Source organism: Procambarus clarkii, chromosome 16 (genome assembly GCF_040958095.1).
Source record: "Procambarus clarkii isolate CNS0578487 chromosome 16, FALCON_Pclarkii_2.0, whole genome shotgun sequence".
NCBI lineage: Eukaryota > Metazoa > Arthropoda > Malacostraca > Decapoda > Cambaridae > Procambarus > Procambarus clarkii.
In genome coordinates this window covers 27,382,617-27,409,973 of record NC_091165.1, presented here as the reverse complement: position 1 = coordinate 27,409,973, position 27,357 = coordinate 27,382,617, and the positions used below count along the sequence as shown (strand labels likewise).

General features: G+C 36.0%; 2 protein-coding genes across 12 annotated transcripts; one reads left to right on the top strand and one right to left on the bottom strand.

Moving 5' to 3' along the window:
• Positions 1-55: 55 nt before the first annotated feature.
• Positions 56-14,452, bottom strand: LOC123759995 (uncharacterized). 8 transcript variants are annotated; one of them, XM_045745310.2, is made up of 4 exons: positions 14,331-14,448; positions 9,300-9,417; positions 8,022-8,139; positions 56-4,132 (listed from the first exon to the last, which is right to left on the bottom strand). In XM_045745310.2, exons 3-4 carry the CDS (start codon positions 8,069-8,071, stop codon positions 2,179-2,181), a joined length of 2,004 nt encoding a protein of 667 aa, XP_045601266.1. In that variant the 5' UTR covers positions 8,072-8,139; positions 9,300-9,417; positions 14,331-14,448; the 3' UTR covers positions 56-2,178. The 8 variants fall into 8 exon arrangements, with proteins under 8 accessions (XP_045601266.1, XP_045601261.1, XP_045601265.1 ...); XM_045745305.2 differs by having other exon boundaries at positions 8,022-8,092; XM_045745309.2 differs by lacking the exon at positions 14,331-14,448 and adding an exon at positions 9,973-12,961 and having other exon boundaries at positions 8,022-8,092.
• Positions 14,247-23,605, top strand: LOC123759996 (40-kDa huntingtin-associated protein). 4 transcript variants are annotated; one of them, XM_045745313.2, is made up of 9 exons: positions 14,562-14,662; positions 15,773-15,819; positions 16,616-16,761; positions 18,176-18,322; positions 19,518-19,647; positions 20,507-20,609; positions 21,417-21,541; positions 22,079-22,182; positions 23,001-23,142. In XM_045745313.2, the coding sequence occupies exons 1-8, from the start codon at positions 14,592-14,594 to the stop codon at positions 22,150-22,152; spliced, it is 843 nt and encodes a 280-aa protein (XP_045601269.1). In that variant the 5' UTR covers positions 14,562-14,591; the 3' UTR covers positions 22,153-22,182; positions 23,001-23,142. The 4 variants fall into 4 exon arrangements, with proteins under 4 accessions (XP_069181479.1, XP_045601269.1, XP_045601268.1 ...); XM_069325378.1 differs by lacking the exons at positions 14,562-14,662; positions 22,079-22,182 and adding an exon at positions 14,247-14,266 and having other exon boundaries at positions 23,001-23,605; XM_045745312.2 differs by lacking the exon at positions 22,079-22,182 and having other exon boundaries at positions 23,001-23,605.
• The last annotated feature ends 3,752 nt before the right edge of the window (positions 23,606-27,357 follow it).

Genomic DNA, 27,357 nt, shown 5'->3' with positions numbered 1-27,357 from the left:
ACAATCTTTCATATTTTTTAATTGAAATGGGATGATGCACATTAATAGGCATAAATTCTCAATCAAATCTTTATTCTTGTCATCCTATGCTAATGCAAATTAAATTTGAACATTACAATAGCCATAGTTAGAGCTAGTACACACCCAACTACACAAATCTATTCATACAGTATGCAAGTGCCCCCCCCCCCCTAAAAAAAAAATAAATCCTGGGCTTTGTGCTCAATTCAATACTGAAGATAAACCACAGAGGATGTTGGGTAACTTAAAATTATTACAATGAAAGGTTTAAAGTTTTGTATACCATCATTTCTGTGATGGGAGTGATGCAATTTCAACCAGTACAAGCATCAACATTTGCTTAACAAATTAGGTATTATACTTTTTACCTAAAAGGTATATTTTTTTAAAGTATTATCATATTTAATGTGCTTTTGGTGGTTTACCTTCTATGTGGAAAATAGAAATTTAGCATCAAATTTATTTAATGCCTTTTATTCATGTGCTGGCTATTACAAAAAAAGAAAAATCTTATGAACTCAAAATTTTACCATGTTTTGCAACTTTTAATTTTTTGGCAATTCAATAATGAAAGGACATACAGCCTTTGTTCAATTATTATATACTTATACAGAGCAATGTTTCACTTGTCAGTCAACAGAGAATTACTGAATCATTTCAATCTTATTTATAATGCTTGAAATGTTTGGAGATTTCAGCCGTTACTTTTGTAACGGCTGAAAATATTCGACACAAAGCAGTCTTGTAAGTTCAAGCATAATCATTCAGAAGATTTAAGACAAAATTCAAGTACAGTACAGTACAGTGCAAGAACTTCTTTGGGAGAGAAAAAGTATTTCAGTGCTTTTAAAATCTATGCTGACTACTGAACAAATTATAGTTTTCAGTCAAAATAGTCCTGTTTATTTACTTGAAGCAAAGTGGTACAATATTTTAATTACTGGTACAGGTACATGCAGTATTAGTGAAGTTTCATGTATAAAAAAATATAAATTAATTTATAACTATAGATCATTAACAATATTTATGTGCTCATTTAATACTTCAATTCTCAATATTTTGCATCTAAGAGTTTTATGTAAATACAGTATACTTAAAGATTTGTATATTAATAGTATATAATTTAATAGGCTGTCTGGGACACACTTGATTCCGTTTGTAACGATTGAGATTCGTGCGTCAGAGTGGAGCACCAGGGTCAATGTTATCTATATTTGGGTAGGAGGTTCAGGTATTACTACGCAACTAGATTAGACCATTATAAAACATGCACCATAAAAAAACTTTTAATCTAGCCTTTAAAACAATCTGCTTGACCGAGTACTAGTTTTTTGTTTAATTTATAACACCAAATTACCTACATATGTTATTTACCATGCTACTTCCCAGTAACTGACACAATGCAGACTATACGGAGCTTGAACACTGGATCCCATTCACTTTCATTCACTATCCCTTGTACTCATGCCTCCAACCTCTACGCTCTTATCTCTTCTTTCTACGGTTTTCACTTCAATCACTATACATGCTCGCCTTCATTTTTCCAGCCTCTTCCTCCCCCCCTAAATACACACACAGCTAACCTCTCACACATTTCCTTTCTTACCTTTTCTATCTTGACATTCACCTTATTCTATACCTATTTAAAACTAATTTTTAAACCAGTTTCTGCTAAACTCACACATACTGCACTTTATGCTCATTTGCAGACATTTACATGATGCAACACCACTTAAAGAGAATAAGATTAAGGAACATTCATTACAAAGATTGAGAAGAGACCATCTTCAGTTTTTGTATAAAAGAATTGCCATGTATCATTGATAACCTCCTCCAAGACAAATGGACCGAAGTCATTCTTAACGACATGACCAGAAAATGTCAACTATACTCTAATAAATACTACTACTCTATTCCAAATTTTAAGTAGCAAGTAAGCTACTTAGAAACAAAAATGTATCATTGTATAGAATAATTCAGTCACCAATGATGAAATGTCTTATTTCCTGAAACAAATTTGGAAATTAGCATTAGATTTGTAAGTTCAAGGAACGCGCAAAGATATATATATATATTCAGTAACATAAATACAAAGCCAGTAAAAATCCTGTCTAGTTCACATTTGATACCAAGAGTGAGTATTTATAAAAGTGTGGTTCATGTACGTGCTGCTCTTTCAGTTTCAATTAAACACTCTCTCACGAGAATTCGTGCATGGACAATTCCACGTTTGAGGCGCTCAGCACTGCTCTTGCTTCCAGCATAAGTAGGACGTATGTCTTTGCCCATTTCTTCAATTACAGCTAATAACTGTTGATATTTGGACATACCATGTGCACTTCCAGGTGATGTATTAGTGCTGCAGGTGGTAAGCCCAGCAGCAGCTGGACTGAGCAGTGATGCATCTAAATCAGTTGTCTGCATGCGAGCTAGTGCCTCTGCCTCCAGTTTTCGAAGCTCTGCCAAATCTGCTTTTGATAAGCCAGCTGCTGCAGCTGCTGCTTGCATCTGCTGAGCCTCTAATTTTGTAAGCTGTGCCAATGCAGTAGAGTCTAACTTTGTCAGCAAATGAGGATCTAACTTAACCAACTGAGCTAATGTGTTTACATCAAGCTTAGATAATGAGTGAGAATCTAGCTTTGCTAGCTGTGCCAACTGAGCATCAAGTTTAGACATAGTGTGTGCATCTAACTTTGAAAGCTGGGCCAGGGTGGCAGGATCCATTTTACCATGTGCATCCAATTTGGAAAGCTGAGCTAGGGTAACTGGATCCAACTTACCCTGCTGATCCAGCTTAGCAAGTTGAGCCAAGGTTGCAGGATCCATCTTGGAATGAGGATCTAATTTTGAAAGTTGGGCTAAAGTAGAAGGATCCATTTTAGCATGTGCCTCTAGTTTAGACAGCTGTGCAAGAATATTTGGATCCATTTTGCTGAGTGTGTGATGGTCCATTTTCATCAAGTGATTCAATGAAGAGACATCTTTCTTGGAGAGATTGTGAGGATCCATCTTAGAGAGCTGTGCCAAGGCTGCATTGTTCATTTTGTTGACAGCTTGTTGGTCTAATTTGGCTAACTGTCCTAGCATGGCAGGATCCATTTTAGATAATGCATGTGGATCCATTTTTGCTAACTGAGCCAGTGTAGCTTGATCAATTTTAGATAAAGAATGAGGATCAATCTTGGATAACTGAGCCATAGCAACAGCATCCATAGAGGCCAACTGGGAAAGTGTAGCCGAGTCAACTTTCGAGAGTGTATGTGGATCTAATTTGGCTAATTGTGCCAATGTATTTGGGTCTAGCTTGGATAACAGATGAGGATCCATCTTGGATAGTTGGGCTAGCGTAGCAGAGTCCATTTTACTAAGAGCTGCACGAGTGTGAGCTTGCATTTGTGCATCATGTCTTGCAAGTTGTGCAAGCATGGCTTGGTCTAATTTAGATAGTGTATGAGGGTCCAATTTTGCCAACTGAGAGAGAGTTGTTTGGTCCATCTTTGCTAACATCATTGGATCAAGTTTAGCCAACTGAGTGAGGGCTGATGGGTCCAGCTTAGAAAGTGTGTGATGATCAAGCTTGGCCAATTGTGACAACATAGCCTGATCTGCCTTGCTCATAGACATAGAAACGGCAGCAGCTGATGCATCAGCTTTAACTAACTGAGCTAGTGTGTTATGATCAAGTTTGGCTAATGTAGCAGCATCAAGTTTGGACAGCTGTGCAAGTGTTGATTGATCTAGTTTGGCAAGGAGATTGGGATCGAGCTTGGCCAAAGCATTGGCACTAGCAAGACTGGCCTCTTGCAGTTTGGCCAAGTAAGCAGCATCTGATTTGCTAAGATGCTGAGAAGGGTGTCCACCAGAGTGAGAATGAGATCCAGAGTGTGAGGAATGTGAAGAATGAGCAGTGGAGTACGAGTGTGATGATTCAGACTTGCTAGAAGAGCTGCTCGTCATCATCTTGACATCCAGATCTGGCCTTAGTTGTTTTGTTAAGGCTACTGGGTCCAAAGTTACTCCCATTTTTGCCAGCATGGCAAAGTCTATATCAGGACGTAACTTGGCAAGAGCTTCCATAGCTGCAGTCTGGGACGATCCACCTTTCTCCATCCTGAAATTGAAGAATGTTTAAGTTTTATGATGGTACCAAGAAATAATAAAATAATTAAAGATAATGCATCTAGAGTAATTTTTAGAATTAAAGCAATTTACTAATCTATCTTCTTTCATTAGGAACACATTTCTACTACATTTCCATATTGTGAAATGAATTGTGAATGCTTATCACTTTACTTTCTTTTAAGATTTTTCATTAAGAGGATATTATAACTTTATAATAAGAAACAATTTTCTAAGTCTCCTGAATAACTTTTGTCTGCAATGCAAGAAGTGTACATTTAACTCATTCATAAGGATTTCACTTGCCATGCTCTTACCATATCGACACCTGATGCACTAGAATTTTCTTCCTGTATTAGAGCAAGTACAAAAGCTTTGAAGAGAAGCAGTAATAACAAAAGGTTTTCTTGCAGGCATGTGAATAAGTAGCAGGCTAATAACAATGGGAGTTGAATTAGTCATGTGAGAGGTTGGGTGAAGATGAGTAAGCACACATTTATAGAAAAAAGCATTTAACACTGAATTAAAAATAGATGAACTGTGAATTCATGAGAATTGCATTTTATTTCCCCAAAAGAATCTTCTACCATAATAGAATTCAATGCCATAAGGCTTTAGAAGGTCAATGAACTCTAACTGCGGTTAAAAATGCTGTTCAAGGATGAGCTTTCATTCCCAGAAGTTTCACTTTATATGATGATCAAGTTCATACCCAGTGAAAAATTGCTTGGAAATAAACTCTCTTCCTTGCACACTGTCTCACCTCGCACTTGTCAGCAGTTGCTGTTCTTCAACTCGGCAACTGGTAGTCTAGCCTAACTTATGTTGTAAAACGTTACCATGGACCAAGGTCAGATGAAGATTGTTTATGTACCTATTGAATGTTGCCATGCCATTACATTATTAAATTTCCTGCCAAAAATATTAAATTTAACTTGTGCTGCATTCTCAGTGGCTTATTTCTAGGGTGACATACAATTCTCATTGATTCAAAGTCAATTTAATTTTACTTAACCTTCCAATTGTAACCACTGAACTTATTTCTCCATTATTTGCTTACTGTATATGTAAATGATTTTTATGCCTTTTCTACTCGCAGCCTTATTTGAGGCCAGGTTTTTCCTGGTGACAATTTGATTGTTAAAAATTACTGTACATAGCACAAAAGCCCATGTACAATTGTCACTACCATGAGGCTAATCAAGCATCTGCTAAATAAGTTAAAATATTTTCCCACCGAAGTTTCCAACATTGTTGGTTTAAGTCTTTGACTTGAAGTGTAAACATTATGCTCCCATGCTTTCTTATTAACTTTATGCCCGAAACGCTTTGCGTAATAGTGGCTTTAGGCACTGTATGTACGAGCCCTAACTATAAATCCATCACTCTTTGTAAAATCTCTTTTATGTATGTACCTTACCTAAATAAACATTTTTATTTTTTATTTGAAGAGTATCCCATTTATCATCTGCCTAATCACCCAACTAAATCTTTGTTGAAGAATATGGGACCTAATTTTTCAAGTATTATGTGAATTACGAAACACAGTAGAGTACATCTCCAATGTACCAGAGAATATAACATGTGCTTTAAAGAATCACAATAACAGTACCACAGTTCACATGTAGACTACCAATACAAGCATTAAAAGATATAGTAATACTTTTATCTATGAATTTACTGCTACCTTAAATTTTCACATTTTTTTTTACCAGAAAACTGGATCAAGGCCACAAAATGCTGCTGTAAGTCTGAGTGTTTTTATTTGCTCAAAAATGGCATCACAGGCATTACTGAAGACAATGATTAATGCTATTAGGTTAAACTCTCCTCTTCCTGAAATTTGTCAAGGTAATGACATTTATTACCTCAAATTTCTCTTTGGTTCCCTTTTTCTTTGCACTGTGCTGATGGTGTCAAAGACCCAACAAAATTAATGGTGGGCATTTCTAATTCCTTATATACAAAATATGCTTTTCCAACAAGGAACCTAAACTGATTTATTTTAATTCTAACACAATTCTAACACATTAAAATGTCCTCCAAATTTGTATTCTTGATTAGTTTGGCAAATTACGCAATACTGTATACAGTATTGTTTCATGGTCCAACTGTTTTTATTTCGGTTACTGACCTTGCTAATGCCCCATCAAGAAATCTGATATAATTAAAGATGCAATATCTATATGCTTTAAAAACAAATAAATAAATTTAAGTCACACTCAATCACCCAATGCCATTATGTACACTAACAGTGCAATGTATTCCAGATGAAAAAGAGAAGATAATTTGTGACTTTATAGTGAAGTTATGAGATGTCAGATCTTTATTACAACGTATCAAGGTGGGGTAGTAAGCTAATATGAAAGAAATGATGATTAAATGATGATTAAATGAATAAAGTCATAATAATAACTCCCACACCTTACCACCAAAGACACCTATGTAAGGTATTGGGGCAGGGGTTTAATCAACCCTTAGCTGATCTTGCCTATAATATGGTGCCAAGTTATTTAAGCTCAAATGCTTTATCCAAATTATAGTCATGCTAAGTTCTCCTTGTTTATCTGGAAATAATTATTTTCATCGTCTTCATCTGGCCTCCCATATTACCTATACTGTATTAATAAAAATGCAAATTTTACCATGTGAGGTTGTCAAATCTCTATACATGAAAATCTCTCTACTTGCAAGAATAATCATTTTGGTGATCAAAACACATGGCTCAAAAATATTTTAACAAATACCGAATCTATTGGTGGCCATTCCTACACTTTATGTATTCACCAACACACAAAAGGAGTATAGAATTTCAGTGAACTAAAATATGATAAATTTTGTTCATGCTACTGCAGCTGGAATAACCAAGAGATGGGAAATAAACTGGCATTTCTTTTGACATTCTTTTTATATTGATTATTTTTATATTGGGGCCATTTCATGTCAGGAAAGTTACAAACCAGATCAAGTGTTCACAATTCATGAGCATCCTTGTTCATTTGTGAATAAGTTTGGTGGCTTTTACTTAGCCTTGGTGAATTCTTAAAAGTGTGGTTAATTTATAGCTCGCCTTTGATCTGCACAAAGTTGCACAAACATTGTTATAAATTTCATTTTGCCTACTACAGTATGTATATGCTTACATAGATTTTCAGATTAAAAACCCTCGAAACATTTTGGATCTCTTTTTATTTTTAAAATATCAACCAGCAAGAATTTTTATCTTATTACAGTATAGTACATTTGGCAAGAAATTGAATATTTATGTAAACAAAGTTAAGCAACACATTTTGTATTCGTTAATTTTCATGATCACAGTCACTTTGTTATGCAACGCACATTTGAATATCATGCATGATACACCTCTGAAGAACATTTGGTATTCAAGGTCCAGTATAATCATGAGTGACTTGCTGGTGATAAAACAGTAAAATCATTCACCAACATGAGCAACACTGTCACCCACTGGCTGTACAGAGTACACTGCAGTCTGCCTGGAGGCTAGGGTTCGCTGACCAAATTTGATGCCAAACTTGGAGCACGTTGATCGGCATCAACCAGTTTAACCGCGGATTCATGGTACATAATCTTGTCTGATTTGCAGGTAAGCTGTCATTACGTTGAATCAAATTCATTAAGATTATGAATATTTTCTTCAGTAACATCCATGACCTGTACTTGACTGTAGTGTGCATGTGTAGAGACCTAACTATTGTGGCAGTTACATTTGGAATATAATAAAATTATTAATATACGAATGTATATTACACGTTAAGATATATAAAGAAATGTATATACAATATATAAAATAAATAAATGAATAAATAAATAAATAAATAAATAAATAAATATATTAACAATATACAAACTTAATTAATTACTGAGCATATAGTTGTAGCTGAGGATAGTGCTGCCAGAAGTGTCTCATCATCACCAATCCAGGACCTGGAAACTGAAGTGGACGACGAGTTGTAGTTTCTTACGAAGGCAAACATTACTCTGGGGAAGTTGTTTGTAAGAAAGGTGCAGATACTGAAGTTAATGTCATGAATGCCACCTTCAAAAACATGGAAGTGGCCTACACAACCTGGCAAGATCTACCGACCTGAGAGCATTTTAAGGGGAAATCTGAACACCATAAATTACTCAATGACTGTAATTCTTTCATTGATGCAATCTAACTCTGCTTTGATTCATGCATCTACCACATTATTTGTCTTTTATCATTTTCCCGTATTCAATTCTTATTTCTAAGGTCACCTTGAAAATGTCTACTTTCATAAAGTTCTGTTTTGCACATTGGTAACTCATGTGACGTCACATAAATTGCTAGTACTGTATGTTAATTCGCATTCTCGTGCAAAATGACATCCAGCTGAACATATGTTCTCCTTTCTGCAGCTCAGCACTGATAGCAAATTTGTTACAATATATTTCGGCCTATGTACAGTATATTCTTCTCAACTTGTCAAGTCAACAAAATTCAATCACAGTAATGTAAATTACAAGGACATTTCCTCTTTTGTGAATGTTAGTAAAATTGCTAATGGCAGACAAATTACTAGACAAAATTTTAACGTGGACGTAATAAAACATTTACTATACATCACTGAAGATTTAGAGTAAATAACTTTACTGACTCCTTGGTTCTCATTTCTTAATACAGTATAACAATTTGATCCAAATTAAAGAATTTGGCACAGCACATACATTTGTATATACAGTACTGGACTATATGTAATTTCAAATAACATTAATGTGACATCACAAAAGACAACATGAAACTAGATTTCTTTGTCTTAAAGATCAAAATTATCAAAATGGCCACTGAATTTTCTGGTGCAAGGACCACTTGTCATGATATAGCCCATAAACATTTTTTACAATTGGGCAATTACTGTAATTCAACACTGTTCCTGTTCCTTTACTGTATAAAATACATGTACAGTACATGTATATGAAAACTTGTGTTGAGCTGTATTTTAGCCAATAAGACCTTGTCTAGTCTTGAGAAACCTTTAATACTGAATTTCTTCCTCACTAAATACAAAACTAAAACCTTAAATTTCAGCTAAATAAAAAATGGAATCATTATAAACTGAAATTTGTACACAATGGTATTTTCCAAGAGATTATATGTATACTGTACAGGTACTTACAAAGTGTAATTGAAGGATATTCAGTATTTGAATCTTTAAATCTTGCTGACATTCACTGGACTTATCTAACTAGAGGAGAGAGAGAGAAAATACCCACGCCCACCACCAATATCATGTACTGTAAATAGAAATAATACTGTAGTAAGAAACTTTAAATAATCAAGTAGAGTCCTTCAGCTTCAATTTAATCTACATAATGACGAGAAAGGAAAATTGACCTATGAAATGATTGAAGCAAATCAACTCTGGATAAGATTTCTGGAACTGAAGCAAAACCCTCATAACAATATCTTAAGATATTCCTCATACAGGTCCAAAATTAATTTAAAGAATGATAATCCTAAGAGGAAGCTCCTAAGATGTTTGACTAAATGATGGACATAACTACGCTTAGACTGGGCTTAGTATCTTGGTATCTACTACAAGAGCCATGTAACAATCTTCCTGCTATTACAGTGCCATTCAGTTTGGCTGTCACTTTGTACACAAAAAATTTGAGCATCATGCGCAATACTGAAACTAATATATTTATTATATATAGGCCTAACTACCACAGCAATACTACTATAAAATAAATTGTCCTTAGAATCTAAAGAATGATGTTCAACCATAGTACTAAGCATTATCAACATTTCAAATAAAAAAGCTGGTTCTACTAAAACCAAAGGCTTACCATTCTTTTAGGAGTAATATTTGTTATGCACTTAGTACTATACAAAGTCATCACACTTGAAGGTGGGAGAAGAAAAAAGGACAATAATAGATATATTACTTGATACACCACCACTGAGGTATAGGCTGATGTGAATACTTGAAGTATGTGATGTTACACAAATGAGACATTCAAACCTTCGTTCCCTTGTGGTCTCAACTCCAATACAGTACTTTGTATCAATGATATTTTGTTCAGAAAATGCAATTTTAATTTTATGCAAAATATTTAGCTTAGGCCTATGTGATAAAAGTGTGATATTATAAAAGGCCAGCAATTACAGTACAGTACAGTAATTTATACTGAATATCTTTACCACGCAATGTTGGATGCCAACCCACCTTGGAGAAAGTGCAGCATTTGAACAATAAACTATGGATTGGAAATATGCCAAACAATGCACTGCAGTACTGTATTTGGTTACAGGTTCATTGGAGTGAGCCAATATCTTACTATACACGCACATGAAGATGCTGTGCTATTTGGATCCAGGTCCATAGAGTACTACACTACTGTATGTTGATGCCAGCCAATAAGGCACAACTCCGTTACCTTGTACAATATACAAATACAGGTAGTGTCATCTTGAGGTTATCTTGAGATGATTTCGGGGCTTTTAGTGTCCCCGTGGCCCGATCCTCGACCAGGCCTCCACTGGGTGCAGCCCGTGACAGCAGATTAACACCCAGGTACCTATTTTACTGCTAGGTAACAGGGGCATAGGGTGAAAGAAACTCTGCACATTGTTTCTTGCCGGAGCCCAGGATCGAACCCGGAACCACAAGTCCAGTGTGCTGTCCACTCGGCCGACCAGCTCCCTAGCCATGGGCCATGGGCCCATTTCCAACAAAACCACAATTCTAAGGTTAGGTACAGATTCACTATTCAGACAATCCTCCAATTACCCATGAGAAGTTCTGCATTTTCTACAAAATGAATCAGTATCTAACAATCTGCAGAACACATCTAAAATGCACAAAACCCACCTGAGGGTCTATCAAGATTTTGTCTCATGCTTCAGAAGACAAAGATGCAATTTCTCTAATACAGTAATATTCTGTAACTAATAGATAAAACTATTTTACCTCACAGAGTATTCACATCGGTGTATTATTGGAAAGGGGATCATATCAGAGAAAGTGCAGCATTTCTATAAATTCTGTATCCTAAGAAGTATGGATACACCGGATACAGGCCTATGAAGTGTGACACTATCTAAATAGAGGATAATGTAACCTAAAGCATATAAGCAACACAAGTAATGTTTGTCCAATGATTCCTAGAGAGCACTGATATGTTTCAATATGTACTTGCCACGAAGATCAGTTTTTTGACAACTGGAGATTAGTCATGGACTAAGTGGAATTTAACTAACTCATCCAGGTCTCTCTAGCCAAGGTAGATATATAATGTTGTAACAAAATAAAAATTGACCATATTGGAAAACTTAATATGGCACTGTAAAGACACTAAGCAACAACATACAGGTCACACCTTAATAAAGTTTTGTCAGTGGTGTCAGCATCCCTCCTCTGCATATAAAGCATTATCTGGTAGCTTCATGGGCACAGTATTTGTAACATGATATTCTAACCATATATTGGGAGTGCAGTATCTGTTGTTTAAACAATATGACATTATATCCCTTGAATGACATATTTTTTGCAAATGAATGAGTTTTAGGCACTGAAGTACAGTACTGTACATTAATACTGTGTTTCATTTATATCAAGATTTACTCACTGACCAGGATTAGTGGCCATACTACCAATATCAGAGTGTAAACAAGCATGCTCAGTAAATCATCTTGATGAAAAGCTTGCTGACCTGTCTGTCAGAACCTTGACAAGCAGGGGATAAATATGAAGGTAAAATAAAGCTGAAAAGTGGTCTGGATCCATATGAAATGCCTGCTCACTGATTGAATGATGTTATGAATCCAGACATCGTTAAATAATTACTTCATTAATTAAAGATCATTGTTCATCAGCTGAGAAACTACAAAGGACAGGATGTAGACAATCAATTTGTGCTTGGCTGGGTTTATGACACACCAACTAGGATTATATATGGTAATGGACAGTTTGGTGCTTTCCAAACAATGATCATTCTCTGAAGAAGCCAGGATAAGCCAAAATATGTAATTTCTTAATGCTTATGGATGCTTTAATTTTGTTCAGTACAGTATATACAATTGATTATACTGCCCCAGTGAGAATTTTTGGGAGCACTCTGAACACTTTCCTGATATAGCCAGTGGAGATTGGGCTTCCCTTCTTCATGCCCCTTACTCTACCCTACTGTTTTAGGATGTCATCCTAAATCTAAGTCCTTAGGCACATATAATTTAAGGACTACTTGGCCAGGAGTTGGCCATTATTTTAACTTGTGGGCAACTTTGTGAATAATGGTACACTTTGTGGGGCACACATCTAATGTACATGTAAATGCATAATATTTATATTTACTTGTGTGCTGACCTCAAAATGGGGATTTAAGTTGTATTTTTGAGGAGAGCCCCTTGTGACTTCCTGAAGTTACTGTATTTTATTAAGATGGCTCCTAACTACTAGGTCACATCAGTCGTGGAGTTCTGTTGGACCTAACAAGAGACAAAACTTGGCCTCCCTCTCAGAGGCAGAGAAAGTAAGTGACACTTTGCCAACCCACCAGGAAAGCATCCAGAAAGTCACCAAACCAATACTGACTACTGCTTTGTTCAAAATAACCAAAGCCTCAAAAGTGCCAAATGAACTCTCCAAATAATGTAAACAATCGAATCTCTCGAAACTAGTGTGAGCTCGTTAGCACTAACCCCCCCCCCCCAACTACTAGTAAGGTGGGGGAGGGGTCTCCAGGGCTTCCTCAGCTATCCAAGCCAATTATGTTGCTGGACACCAGCTGTTGTCCACTGTAGGGCTCCTGGGTCATCAATCAGTTGCAAAAATCCTGTTGTTTCTAAAGTAAGTGCCAGCCATCTTTGGAGCTTTTTTCTGTGGGAACTATTTGCTTGGTATGGTTCTATATTTTAGTTAAATTCCCCCTGCATATTTTGTCCAGTTTGTGTTGTGGACCTGGCTTGGTTCAGTGCTTGGTGCTGCATGTGCTCAGGCCTAGCCTTCTATGTGCTCTCTCCTGCTCTAGACTAAAGAGAAATTTTAGGAATTTTGGTCTAGTTAGCTCACTGACCTAACTAGGGTGTGGCCTAACCTGGATCTGCTAAAGTTGCAGCCATCAAAATGTTTAAATAAAGAAATCAATACAGTACCTCCAATAAGGCAGAGTTCCAGGTAGATAATGCCAATTAAAAATATTACTAAAAATATATAACAAAGTACTAAGGATTTATTTAATATTTAAAGTTTTATTAAAAATTTTTAAATTTATCAAATTTATCTTTTCTAAATTTGTGCAATCATTACCCAGTTGCAAGGTGACAGGTTACATTATTAGGCAGTTGCCCTGTCAATTTGTGCCAATGAAAAGCCTAGGCTGTAGTGTCAATAAATCACAAGTGAAGGCAGACTAATTCATTTAGAACTTGTTTATTATGAGTTCAAAATACATTATCTGTGATAAATAAACTGTATAGATTATTGCAACAATCATCCCATGATTGGACAATTACTGTATTCTGTGCATGCTATACCATGAGACATGGCCTCAATTAACTTGTATATAATTTTCCAACATTAACTGCAAACCAACAGAAATCCTACATTAAAATGATCATACTTGTTGCTATTTTAACAAATTAAAATGATTGAAGGCACAGAAATTAGAAAATGCTGCATTCCATGGTCATAGTCCAGACTACAGAAAATTAGTGTTAGCCATTTTTAGTACTGCAGAGCTCATGCAGTTCAATGGAGACTCAGCAGTAGCTTCAGAGATATCTAGGCAAGGGGGAGGATATGTCCACGATGTCATCCATCTGGTTCCTGGCCAAACCTATTGTGTTTAACCTCACTTAACGAGCTACCTGGAGATCATCCACAATGCCTTACTACACTCTCATAACTCGCGCCTAGGACACCAACAACATCCATTTCAAAATGCAAAACCTGCAGTACTGTACAAGAGCGAGCATCGGCTCCACCTAGACACCAAAACGGAATCACATCACTAAAGAAAAAGTCTGAAGTTTAGCCGAGATGTGCCACTTGGCGTTGGGCGGAGAGACAAAAGCCTTGAGCAAGCCAGGAGGCGCGGCGCCCTGCTGCCTGGCATCACCCCACGCTTGAGATAATATGGGGTGAGGTGTGGGGGGTGTGGGGTGAGGTGTGGGGAGTGTGGGGCCAGCAGCCTCGAGTACTTACGTCCACTCAAAGGAAAGTGTGACGGTGGCGCCTCAAGACTGTGCTTGAGTGTGTTTACGTCGCGAACTCTCCCGGGCTCGCCACATTCTCTTGAACTCCTCACCACACACCACAAGCACCTCATGCACACCACAAATACTAATCCAATTCCTCTTAAAATAAAATGACAACCGCTATAACTGTACAGAATATTATGTATTATTCTACTGTCTCTGATGTATCATTATATGATTGACGTTTCTAGTATAATACTGGAACGGGATGGAGTCGTCTGCCGTGGTGGGCAACGATTACCTTCAACAATATCGAAATATTTCATCAAAGCTGAAAAAGTAGGCCTAAGCAATTCATGTAAAGCCTTTTTGTAGCTTATTTTGAAATAGCATGGGGCGGTATGATTATAATGTCAAATATATTAGAACATCAAGAAAGGACGGATTAGGATAAAACTTTCTGACCATATTTTGTAACCTAAACATTTGGATAATTTTATAGTTCACAGGTCTCCTATTAGCATTAGAGAAATGTATATATATACAGTATATATAATAGTATATAATGTTAGACGCTCGGGCATCACATGATTTCATAGCACAGTGGAGGCAGACTAATAATCCTGAAGGTGGATTGTTTCTAATTATTTATTTATTTATTTATTTAATTACAAGAAGGTACATTGGATTTGCGAGAGTACATAATATAATTGTTTTTACATTCTTGCAAAGCCACTAACACCCATAATGTTTCGGGCAGGTCCTTACTCTTAACAGATAAGATTATTAATAGGTTCATTGTAGCAAAAGTTTGAGTGCAACATAATAACTACAATATAAATTGATGACTAAGATTACACTGGGTGAAGTTGCACGTCTTAAGTACGGTACTAATATTGGAGGAGTTGGCAGCACAAGATACAGTGGCAGTTTGAAGCACACTTTAGGAAACTATGCAGATTGAATTGCGTACTATTTGGTTTTACTTTTAAATAGGTTGGACATGTTTTCAGCTAAAAATCTTTTTTAGCTAATTTTGTTGGGGGACAGGATGCCTGTGTATATCTATAATTTAGGCTTGTATCAAAGTCCCCCCCCTCCCCTTTCCGAGGCCAAACTACTGACCATTCCAAAGATGTAACACTACACTAATTACCTAACTCCTAGGTACCTATTAACTGCTAGGTGAGCAGAGGCATTAGGTGAAAATAAACATGCCTAACGATTTCTGTCCCACCTGTGAATTGAACCTTGGATCATCATTTGTGAGTCGAGAATGAAACCATCTCTTCAATCTTGTCAAGTAGTGTTATCAACATACAAAACCCAACATACAAAACTATCCCTATTATGTTTCCCTTGTGACTGTTTACATTGGGACTCAAGAATACATAATTAACTATCCAGTTTGTTGGAATTAAATTAATATGCATTTTTTTTATCTTACAGACGTTTTCTCCGAAAGCCAAATGTAGCAGAAGCAAGCGAAGAGTTTGGTGAGCTGATTACATTTAAATGAGTTAATTTATTGCTGCCCTTCCCTCTGCTCCGCATCCCTTTCACCCCATATCTTTCATTGTAGTGGTGTTTAATGCATCATTGAAAAATTGACCGTATCAGATCATATAAAAAAGCACATTGCATTTTGAAGATTAATTTTATATAATCTTCTGAATAGTAAATCCATGCCTAACCTAAGGATTGTGGATTTGTTAGATCACAGACCTATGAGGCACTTGCTATTTAAATACAGAAGGTCCTTATATATTTTGAGTGCCTTTTTGGAAAAGCATCGACTTCATGACTTCAGAACTGCTTGTACAGTACAATATAACAAAAAGTTATCATTGTGCTGCTCGTATAATTATGGTTACATTATACCACTGTATCCTGTATCCAAATTGTGCAGCACCCCATGGGCCTGTATCTGAACAGTTCAGTGCAGCACTTATGAGTCTGTATTAAACTAGTACAGCATTCCATGGACTTGTATCTAATTTCTCAAATTACTCCCTAGAAATCATTTGACTTTCTCTGATATGATCAACTTTTCAACTAGGTAATGCCCAGAACTATAGCGCTGTGTGATGGAGAATATTTATAAATCACTAAATCTGTACTATTTCAATAAAATAAATTATACATATATATTTTATTAATATTTTATGGCATAGTACAGCAAAAGTAATTCCTTTTTGTTTGTTTTTGTTTTGTATTTGGTAAATTTTGAAATAGTTACTGTATAAAGAAAGTTACTGGGGCCTAGTATCAGGCTATTATTAAATGTTGCAGGTCAGTTAGCACGAGAGCTGAGTGATGGGGAGGCATGGGCACAAGCTGGTCTGTGCTGCGTAGCTGTGGCCAGATGTGAGCAGACCCTGGTGAACCCCACCACTGAAGTCTCGGCCATAACTCAGGCCGCCAGGTACTTCCTCAAGGTAGGTGTTTGTGTGGCAAATGCAGGGTTTTCAGCAGAGGAAATGATAGTTACTAGTTATCAGCTAGACAGCATTGAAATTGCCAAATTTCTTGTCATAATTAATAAGGATCTTAAGCTTTGAAATCAATGTACAGTATGGATAAATGTTCAAAACAAGACAAATAGAATGCTAGAATTCATAACATGAAGTGTTAGTAATAATTCATCTAATGCTTTATCTTATGCTTGTTAGACCCCTTCCATTTAGAATATGCACCATAATAAACAGAAGGATGACAAATTTATTCCTGGGAATTTGAAATTTCCATTTTGAAAGGAGATAAATAAAAATTTAATTTATATTTTCTCTAAAAGTGAAGAATAAGGGGGTTACATGATTGAAGTACATTGTTACATTATACAAATCATTGAAAGGTTATAACAATAAAGATATGAATTAGATAAGTTTAGTCAGAAAAGACTTCGGTAAATACTGGTCTTGATACAGGATTGTAGTTTTTATGGAAAAGATTACAGTACTTTACTAATTTTTTCACCCTTAACCTCATTAGATGGTTTAAATAGCTTGCAGTCAATTTGTAACATGTTTGTTTGATGATGGACATGCTCAATACTATAGTGATCTTATTGGCCACTTCTTCATTAATCTAGCCTACAGAGAATCTCGGTGAAGTTAATGATATCATCTGGGGACAGTTAGAAGTAACAGCCAGGTAGTGATCTAGCAGTTTAGCAAGAGCACTATGTGGCAGTTCCTTATGATATAAGTAGAAGTTGGAAAGGCTTTTGAATGTTCATGAATGAATTTTGTGCAATGACACTTGCCTTGATTGAGCTTCACTACAGTGCCCCACTATGAGTGCCTGGGTCATATCAGTATGACCCAGTAGGGACATTTGGTAAAATTTATGGTTTCCCATAGTCAGGGACAAAAGCCTGTTGGGCTTATCAAGGTCCCTGTACAAGTCTAGGCCAACTACAGTACTGATGACCTTACCCAGGATACAACCCACAACAGTAGCCTAACTCCAAGGTACAGTATCTGTTTACTACTAGATGAACTGAGGCATGTGGTGGAAGGAAAAGTGCCAAACCATCTTTGTCCTACCCAGGGATTGAACCCATTATACTGTATTTGGTTGTGAGCCGAGGACGTACACTACTGCGCTACAAGGTACGAATCTGTAATTCCCCAAAGAAAAATTTCACTATGCCATGTCTCGTACAATCCTGTCAAATGGCATATTCAATTACTGTATATTGTTTTAGAGAGCATCTGAGCATCCTGCTCAGAAAACAACATTTCCTATTCACCTACAGCTTGAATTTGTTACTGCTTGGAAATTAATTGTATTTAGCTCTTCTACAGAATTCCTTGAAACTACATTATCAGTGTTCTGCTATTCTTTCAGGCTGAAGTTGTGAATCATCACCTCCATTGTCCCAGTTTTAATGAACACCTTATGACTGCAATTAGTTGTTTCCAACATGCCATTCAACTGTACATAGACCAGAAGAAGCCAGCACTAGCTGCATCACTTGCTGTGGAGTTGGGACAGGTACTGTAATTTTATCTTATTAAATGCTAAAATGTTGCTAATCAGGACAAGGAAGCAACAGTCAGGTTGTCATCATGTTTTTTAGGTAGAACCTATTTCTTTACAGTACATTGTGGTACATATACAGAGGAACATAAATGTTAAAGTTTTATACTCCGTCAAAGATTCACAGTGATTTACAGGAAAGAAATACAGTACTGCGCTGTACACTGTCACATTTGTTTTTATTTTGAATAGAAGCATACATTTATAATATTTATCTTTCATACTTTAAAACTGCACACCAGTTATCCATCCATCTAAGTAATAAGCACTCTGATATGATCAACCTTTCTAATCTCTACAGTGTCATCAAATGAGCTTTGTATATTTTTCCTTAACTAAGTTATATGATTTATCAAGAAGACTGTTAAAAACTAAATATGGTACAGCAGATTCACTCTCTGATTGGATCCAAACTCTGGTGTATCCAATATTCCACTCTATCCAGTCTTTGCTATTTTATACAGTTAATGTGTTTTAGTATGGTATATTATTTCAAATGATATGATGTCTTGTATTTGCAATTTTTTTTTATTCCATATACATGTGGAAAAGAACATTTTTATATTAAAACATAAACAAATTGCCAGAATTTTGTTTATGGTTAATTGGACCTGCTAATCTGAATTAGCAAAACTATCTTGGTTGTCTAATTCTTTGCATAAGACAATAACCAAATTGAAATTTTTCCATTTGATTCAAATAATTATTATGATGTAAATACTGTACAGTACTGTATTTCACTGAAATATTTAGCAATAATAAAAATAATGTATATGGACCTAATTACCTCCACTGCTGTACAAAGAAAAAAAAAAGACAACATTCTGCATCAAATTAATTATTGTTTTTAAGAACGGGGTGATCATCAAGCCAGGAATAAGACTGAGTGTGAGGAGGCATTTCCAGAGTGCATCGGGAATACTTCCTACACACAAATTACTATTGCCGACATCTCGTAACTACATTGACAGAGACCGTGACTATTAATTAAGATGCTGCTGCAGCCATGTATCCTGGGATTTTGTCTTCAAAAAATGCTTAGCCATTAAACAGTAACAGTCTGGTGACAGAGTTCTGTTATTCAACATCATAATTAAATATGTAAATTTATTCAGGATTAATAAAACATAGTACAGTATTTAATTTTCAGGCCCTTCGGTCATTAGGACGCCCATCAGAAGCACTGACTCATCTACGTATAGCAGCTGACCTCCATGCTGCCTCTCCCTTCCACCACCTCACTTGTCTTGGCTACATTGCTTCATGCAAAATAGAACTGGGTTTGTATGACTGATCAATATGCCACATTTACTTTCAGTAGTTGAATTGTTGACATGGTCAATATGGCATGTTTAACTTCAGTAGGTGAATTTTGTGTTCTTTAAAGCCTTATACCTCTCTTGGAGCCACCCTCGAAAGTAGTGGATTTTTTTTATATACTGTACTGTATATTGTTGTATTAATTAATAGCATTTATTTATTGGTGCCCTGTTCTGTATTCCAGGAAACACTTCTTCATTTAGGGAATGGCTTCAGTGATTAATACATAAGCATATCAACCACTACAATAAAAACTAGAAGGAAGCCTATAAATTTGGGCTTCAATTTTTTATTTATTATAGTACAGTATATTATTGTCCCAAACAGAAATCCTCTTAGATTATTCAAGCTTAAGCTGAGGCTGTTCATTTGGTAAAACCACTGCTGTAACCCAGAGATTATGCTACTAAAGGCACCATTAAATTATCAGCCTCAGCATATGAGGAAGTAAAAGTCAACTGCATGTTGTGGAACGGTGGGCTGTGTTGGCAAACCACCATGGGTTACCATGTGAATAAACACAAGTCTCTTCAGAGGTGTGGAAATGTGATTGTAGAGAGGGGGAATAACAACCTGCACCTAGGTGATAAGATGTAATGTTGGGGCATAGTGAATAATATTGGACAGTGCCTTGGTGTTGGTTAGTATGTCGGCCCAGTCACGTGTCGGGCTCAATTACGTGACAACACTCAGAGGGGTATCGGAAGCAACCACGAAGAGAGCCACTCTAGAGTTCGTCTGTGACATGACTTATGTGACTACTGTGCTTCCTTTAGCCTCAATATCTTTGATAATTTTTTTAAATTTTCTTATGTTCAGGAGATCTTCATGGAGCTTTGATGGTGTTTACCCAGATGACAACATTAATTGAGAAAACTGCCGAACTACCACTTACTGGGGCGTATAAGGACATTCTGGCTAGGTAAACCCATGATTAATTTTGCTCTTCATAAAAGTTTATCTTATAATTTTTATTTTAAGTACTTTAATGTACAGTAATCATCATTACCCTGTTCCCACTTTTGTGGTTTGAAAAAGCATTACTTTGTAGAAAGTAGGAGAGCAGTATAGTATAGGAATATAATAAATAAAATAATAATAATTTGTTTAAACAAAATTACATACATATGATACAAGAACAGTGGAGAATTCCTCGGTAAGACAAGTACAATCCATTTACTCAAATACATTCTCTTCAACAGTCTCTCGTCTAAATTATCTTGGAACTTTTTCCTCGTGATTTTCTGAATTTTACACTCCATATGTTTCCATGACATTTCCATTAATTTAATCTAAAAAATAAATCCTCTTAAGACCGTCTCAGAGTACCTCTGTATAAAGTTCAGCTTACGTTTTGTCCAAGTCCTCAAGGCTATGTATGCCTTACAGTTCTTCATTGTCTAGCAAAAATAGGATCCACATCCAACTTGTATCTTTGTACAGGTACTATAATTCATCATTTTCCAAATTCTGTTGTTATAGCCTAACAGCAGTTCTCAAATTCTGTGCAATTGCCTTTTTTTTTATATATATTGTTGTTCAATTAAAGTGCAGAATAAAAGTAGGTTCAACTCAGTCATATAATGGCAGAGGGAATAGTGTATAACTGTACACAAATCAGAGTCAGCAAAATGATATGGCTCTTAATGCAGTGTAATTGTGAGAGACAAAAGTGTAATACTGTAACATCTAGTGATAAAAACTGTAAAAAAATAGTATATTCTTCCAGGTGTGAAATTTCTTCATTGCTCATTCTGTTGACACTGCAGCCTTTACCTCAGCACACCAAGCTGCCTCATGCTCAGCTTCTGGAAAAGTACTCTTGGAACTCTCCTGATCTGCAAAAACTTAATGGTAAATGCTTAACAGCTTATTTTTATAAATATTACTTTTAAGAAAATTCTGTCATTTTCTGAATTGCATTCCTAGTTTTTTCTATACCCTGTAAAAAACTCAAATGTTTATGGAGTACAGTATGTTATGGTGTGGAGTATGTCCATTGTTTGGTTGAAAATAAATGTTTGCCTTATGTTTTAGTAACTTCAAATTTTGTTTTATCTATTACCTTTCAAATTTTGCAACATGCATATGCTGTAACAAAAAACTGTTATATCATTTTAAGCCAACAAGCAAGTTATCAATGTCTGTTATAATATTTTTTGTAGCACTCCTATTTCAGTTGTGCTGTAAGGCAAGATCCTACTATTCCCTGGGTAGAATGTTTGTCCAGTTATTATTGGTTCCAAAGCACTTACATTGCTTTGGGACGAAGGTTCTGATGACCTAGCATTGGTTACAACCTCTGCTTTGCTTCCCTAGTTTGTTCATGTTGGAGCAATACTTTCAGGACAATGCATGGTATAGTTACTATTCAACCAGAAATACTTCCAGACTTAATTGAAGTTTGGAAGTCATCGACTGGCACCACAATCAAAGTTTTACGAGATTCCCACGCACTCAGTTGAAGGTACCAGATTGTGCCCTGCAAACTCCAAGTAAGTCAAGTAGTATTTCTGGTTGAAATACTTTTGACCTCATCACGGCTCAGTTGGTAGTGTGTTTGCCTTGGGAGTCCAGGGACACAGGTTGTTTCCATTGTACAGCTTTAATATTTTCTCATAGATACATCATGTTATTGTGATTGCATTGTGTACAATTATTAAGTCAACAAATAGTAAGGTTCAAATGAAATGCATGGGTCGGGAACCAATCATTTTTCAAGTGGGAACACTGTACAGTTTTATTAACTGGAAAAGAAAAATTTTGTTATTAAATTTCAATTTATCCCATATTCAAGTATGAAACATTGTTCTGGGGTGATACAGGTAACCACTGTCACTGCAGAATAGTGTTTATTATTGCAGGTGTTTAGTGTATCATTTATAGGAATAATTTATAGTATGGCTCCAGTATGTATAACAAAATTTATACTTTTATACTTGGAGCTATTTTTCCATTGTATTACTAATACTGTATCAGTTGAACTACTTATGTTGTTCATTCATAAAACCTAGTTCCCCATTGTGTTACTTGTGTAAATATGATTAATGAATCATTCCTGCATCTTGGGTTCTGGAGAGTAAAGTGACTACTTGTACATTAGAAATGAGAAGTTTCTCGTGTGTGGGTTTAGGGTTTCTTTGTTCTAACGAGGGTATTCTGAATATTTTTCTTTGTTGAATTTAGCTTATAATTTGCATGAATAATGTATTGTAAACTATTATTATAAGAATTTGAATTTTTAACTTTATGATTGTGAGATCAATTATCTGTAAATGTTGCATTTCTTAAAGAGGATGTTCTCTTACTGCAGTACCATATGATGATGCCGAGTTAGTGGTGCTGCTGCAGTCCTTGGTACTGACGTGCCAGGGTCGAGATACTCAAGCTCTTGCTACCCTAAGTCAGCATCTCACTCGCTTACTGGGACCTGAACACCTTCACTTACTTCACACACTTGTCACTGAAATGAACAGAACATGATACTTATATTAAGTGCATCAGAATATGTAATGATGGATAATAGTTACACAGTATTCAGTTAACAAACCTGCCACACAAAGAAGACTGAGGCAGAGATAATAGGAAACTTCGTACTCAGTTTTCTCCTATCTACTATCTCGAACCTATTTTTACTTTGATGGGTTTATACGTGATGGCAATTTTATATAAATTGGCAAATTGCATCACTGAGTTTAATGTTGTACTGTGTATTAAGCCAATTCAATAATATTGCCTTGAAATGTGTGTAATGCACATTTTAATGTATAAACATTATTGAAATTTGCATCAAATAGTTGAAATCTGAAGCAGCAACATGTTATTATATTAATAATTGTTTTCCATTAACTATCTCTTTACTCTATTGAAATGTATATTTTATAATATGGTTATTTTCATAAATAAAATATGTTATCACATAGTTTTTTTATGGTCCATAAGAATATCTATCCTCTTAAATAAACAAAGCTTGATTGATAAACCAGCAGACAGTGGTACTGTAATTACTTGTAATGATGTAAATTTTGTATTTACAGGATGACATAGTACAACATCTCCAGTATATTTTGAATAAATTTAGTAACCCAGTGAGACACACGACAAAGGCCTTTATGATATACAGTACTGGGCGCTTGGTTAAGGTTTAACCAAAGGAGGTTAAACACAGGTGTTAGGAGGTACTCCTAACACGGTACTCTTATTTTGCTGATAGTGTTGGATTTTTTTTTAATTTGTTGTCCCACTGAGATTGCTTATTACATAAGAACATAATAAATACAGTATTTCATTGATGGAATTTTTAAATAAGGAAGTCTCCAATTAATTTTACTGTCTTAGTTTTCCCTTGGGGGATAGTCACTTCATATAGTAGCAGCTAGCACAATTTCTTTTAATAAAAAAAGCTGAATTTAATTACTTTATGTTCTTGCATAATACTCTTATTTGGGAGTCCAATAATGTAATTTGCATCAGTTAAGACTTATTCTGACACATTATGGAGGAAAGAGCAAATGTTGGATTATTGTTTATGAATTAAATTTTGATGAGGAAAAATCTATTTTTTTTAAACATGACAGACTGAATATGTACTGTGTGTGTGTGTGGCATTTTTTTTTTAAATAAGAGAAATAGTAACACAGATTACATGTGTGTCTGGAGTGAACCACCAATCAGTCAGCACCAGTATTGACAAGGTTATAGTTTTAAAACATGTTTAAAACAAAATATGAAAGTTTACTAATGAATTCAACCATAATAATGTAACAAGGCAGCATTATTTTTGACATGAAAAAGCTCGGTTGACACTGACCTCGCCTTCTAATTAAACCTTTCTCTCTTCAGAAACTATCATATCCAGTAAGCACAAACTCCAGTAATCAAGGAAAATAAAACTTGTGTTTGTATGACATAATATATACATATTTAGAACAAAAATTTGTTCTAAATATGTGTACTGTATATTTATCACAATTTTTTTAATTATGAACCTCTCCAATTAAAGTATTCCACCTATAGTAAATAATATTCAAAGTACAAACCAAATGACTTACAACAAAATTAAGAATGCATCCTGTTTATAAGCTCAGGACCCCTGTATACGATTGCATCATTCATATTACCTGAATTTAAAAGTGTAGATGTTCCATCAAAATTATTTTAGAATAGGCTCAGTATTTGCCAACAAACCTTTATAATATTTTCGTAAACACAACTTTGATGACAAAGCTGAATCAAACATTAAATTTGCAGGCTGTTTATTGGACTATTATTTATTTTTTTATGCACAAAAAATGTGAACGTGTATTTATGTTCATTAATTTCCACTTATCTACAAATCTAGACCTGAAGCCTAAGTAAACCATAGTAAGAACTTAGGGTTCTAATGAATTAAAACAAATTGTCTGAAATATGAAAATATGAAAAATAGTGAAATAAGAAATTTATTTTAATACCAAACTCATGAAATTACTTCAAATGAAAATAAAATTCTGCATGTTAAATGAGATAAAAACAAATATTCATATGTTGACAGCAATGCCAGTCAATTGTGACATTTTAGTTGGTTCAACTCTGGACAACTAAATGGCTGCAGAAAATTTAAACAACGTGGAAAATGGTATACTATAAGCAATATCACTACTCAAAAATAGTGTGGAAAGCATAACTATCCAAAAATATAATTTTCTCAACATTGCAATGGTAACTGATAGAAATTATATTTTACACTGCACCTGAATGTAAATTGTTCTTTTGCACATGACATTTAAAAACACAAGACAACTCAAACTTGTGCAAGTAAGGATGACTCTTAACACCACTGGTGGCTATTGTGAGGTTGCTTGGTTGCCTAAAGTGTGTTCACAATCTTTCTGTGTTATCTTTATCACTTGTACTTAACTCCAACCAGTACATGATACACTGATCTCACGAGTCACACACTGACCACACTAGGTACATTGGCCACACCAAATGCACTGACCACACTTAAGTGCAATGAATGCACCAGGTACAATGAACACACCAGCTACACTGACCACACCAAGTACAATGAACACACCAGCTACACTGACCACACCAAGTACAATGAACACACCAGCTACACTGACCACACCAAGTACAATGAACACACCAGCTACACTGACTACATCAAATCCACTGACCACACAAGGTACACTGATCACATCAGGGAAAATGGGGGACCTTTGGCAAGCCACCGAATTCCTGTTCCCGTCTAGGCCACTAAATGGATGACGGCCCCTTCAGGTAAATTCAGGTAAACAACAACGAAACAACCACACCATGCACACTGACCACACCAGGTACACTGAACACACCAGGTACACTGAACATGTCGGGTACACTGAACACATCAGCTACACTGAACACATCAGGTACACTAACCACACCAGGTACACTGAACACATCAGGTACACTAACACACCAGGTACATAGACAAGACTAGGTATACTGATCACATCCCAGGTACACTGACCAGGGGGGTAGAAATAGCCTGAGCTACTCTATCCCTTTGAGATGTATTTCTTGCTTATCTCAATAAACATACTTGAACTTGAACTTGAACCACAGCAGATACACCCCACACAGCAAATACACTGACCGTACCTGGTAACCTTTACACCTCTCGTTATCATACCACTCCCATCTGTTAGTCTCTGGCTCGCAGCCTACCTCTGCCAGCCCTATTTTTTTACACCATCCAATCTTTAGTAAATCCTTAACCCCTGGAGATTATCCAGCTTATCATCGCATTCCACTCGTGTCTGGGGAGTGGACAGCATTCCTCTCACCTGAGTGCCCTAATATATATATATATATAGGGTTAAAGATATAAGTTTTAATGTATTAAACCTTACAATGGCTAATGTGTTTATGTTAAGCTCTGCCATAAACATTTTTCAAAGGCAGCGCTGGAATATGTACACGTTAGGTTGGTGAAGCCACCCAAGAGGTAGCACGGGCATGAATAGCCCGTAATACAAGTTATTGTTGTTGTTTTAGATTTAGCTACTCAGAACGAAATGTCCATGTAGCACGGGCTATGGTGAGCCCGTAAATACTAGTTGTTGTTGTTTTAGATTCAGCTACTCTGAATAAAAGGTTTTAAGTGGCACGTAGGTTATGGTGAGTCCGTAGTGGATCTACCTGGCACAGGAGCGGGGCTGTATGCTTGTGTGTGTGAATACAAGTTAGATTGATTGATTGATGAAGATTAAGCCACCGAAGAGATGGCACGGTAAAAGTTATTTGTTTTAGATTCAGCTACTCAGAACAAAACGTTCCAAGTAGCACGGGCTATGGTGAGCCCATAACTTACCTGGCACAGGAGCGGGGCAAGTAGCACGGGCTATGGTGAGCCCGTAGTGGACTTACCTGGCACAGGAGCGGTGTCCAAGTTAGCTAGAGCAGCCAAATATATAACCATGGGGATAAGGTGAAATAAGGTGTCACATTAGCCAATAAGCCTTCCGCAGTTTTCCGTCTGGTGAATGAGTATTTATGATTCTTGATGATATGTATTGAATTTTGTAAGTAGATCATCAAGATTGTAACTTGCTTAGCTAAAATAAATTGTGGGGTTCAGTCCCTGAGCCCATTATGTGCCTCTGTAACCCTTTCTATTACCGCCCACAAGATGGGTATGGGGTGCA

Bases quoted from the DNA above. Each gene is read 5' to 3' on its own strand.
- LOC123759996 (XM_045745312.2), top strand. From the start codon at position 14,592: ATGGAGTCGTCTGCCGTGGTGGGCAACGATTACCTTCAACAATATCGA. The intron at 15,820-16,615 runs GTGAGCTGATTA...TAAATGTTGCAG, and splicing joins AGAAGCAAGCGAAGAGTTTG to GTCAGTTAGCACGAGAGCTG. The intron at 16,762-18,175 runs GTAGGTGTTTGT...CTATTCTTTCAG, and splicing joins CCGCCAGGTACTTCCTCAAG to GCTGAAGTTGTGAATCATCA.
- LOC123759995 (XM_045745310.2), bottom strand. From the start codon at position 8,071: ATGATGAGACACTTCTGGCAGCACTATCCTCAGCTACAACTATATGCT. The intron at 4,133-8,021 runs GTAATTAATTAA...CTTCAATTTCAG, and splicing joins CAGCTACAACTATATGCTCA to GATGGAGAAAGGTGGATCGT.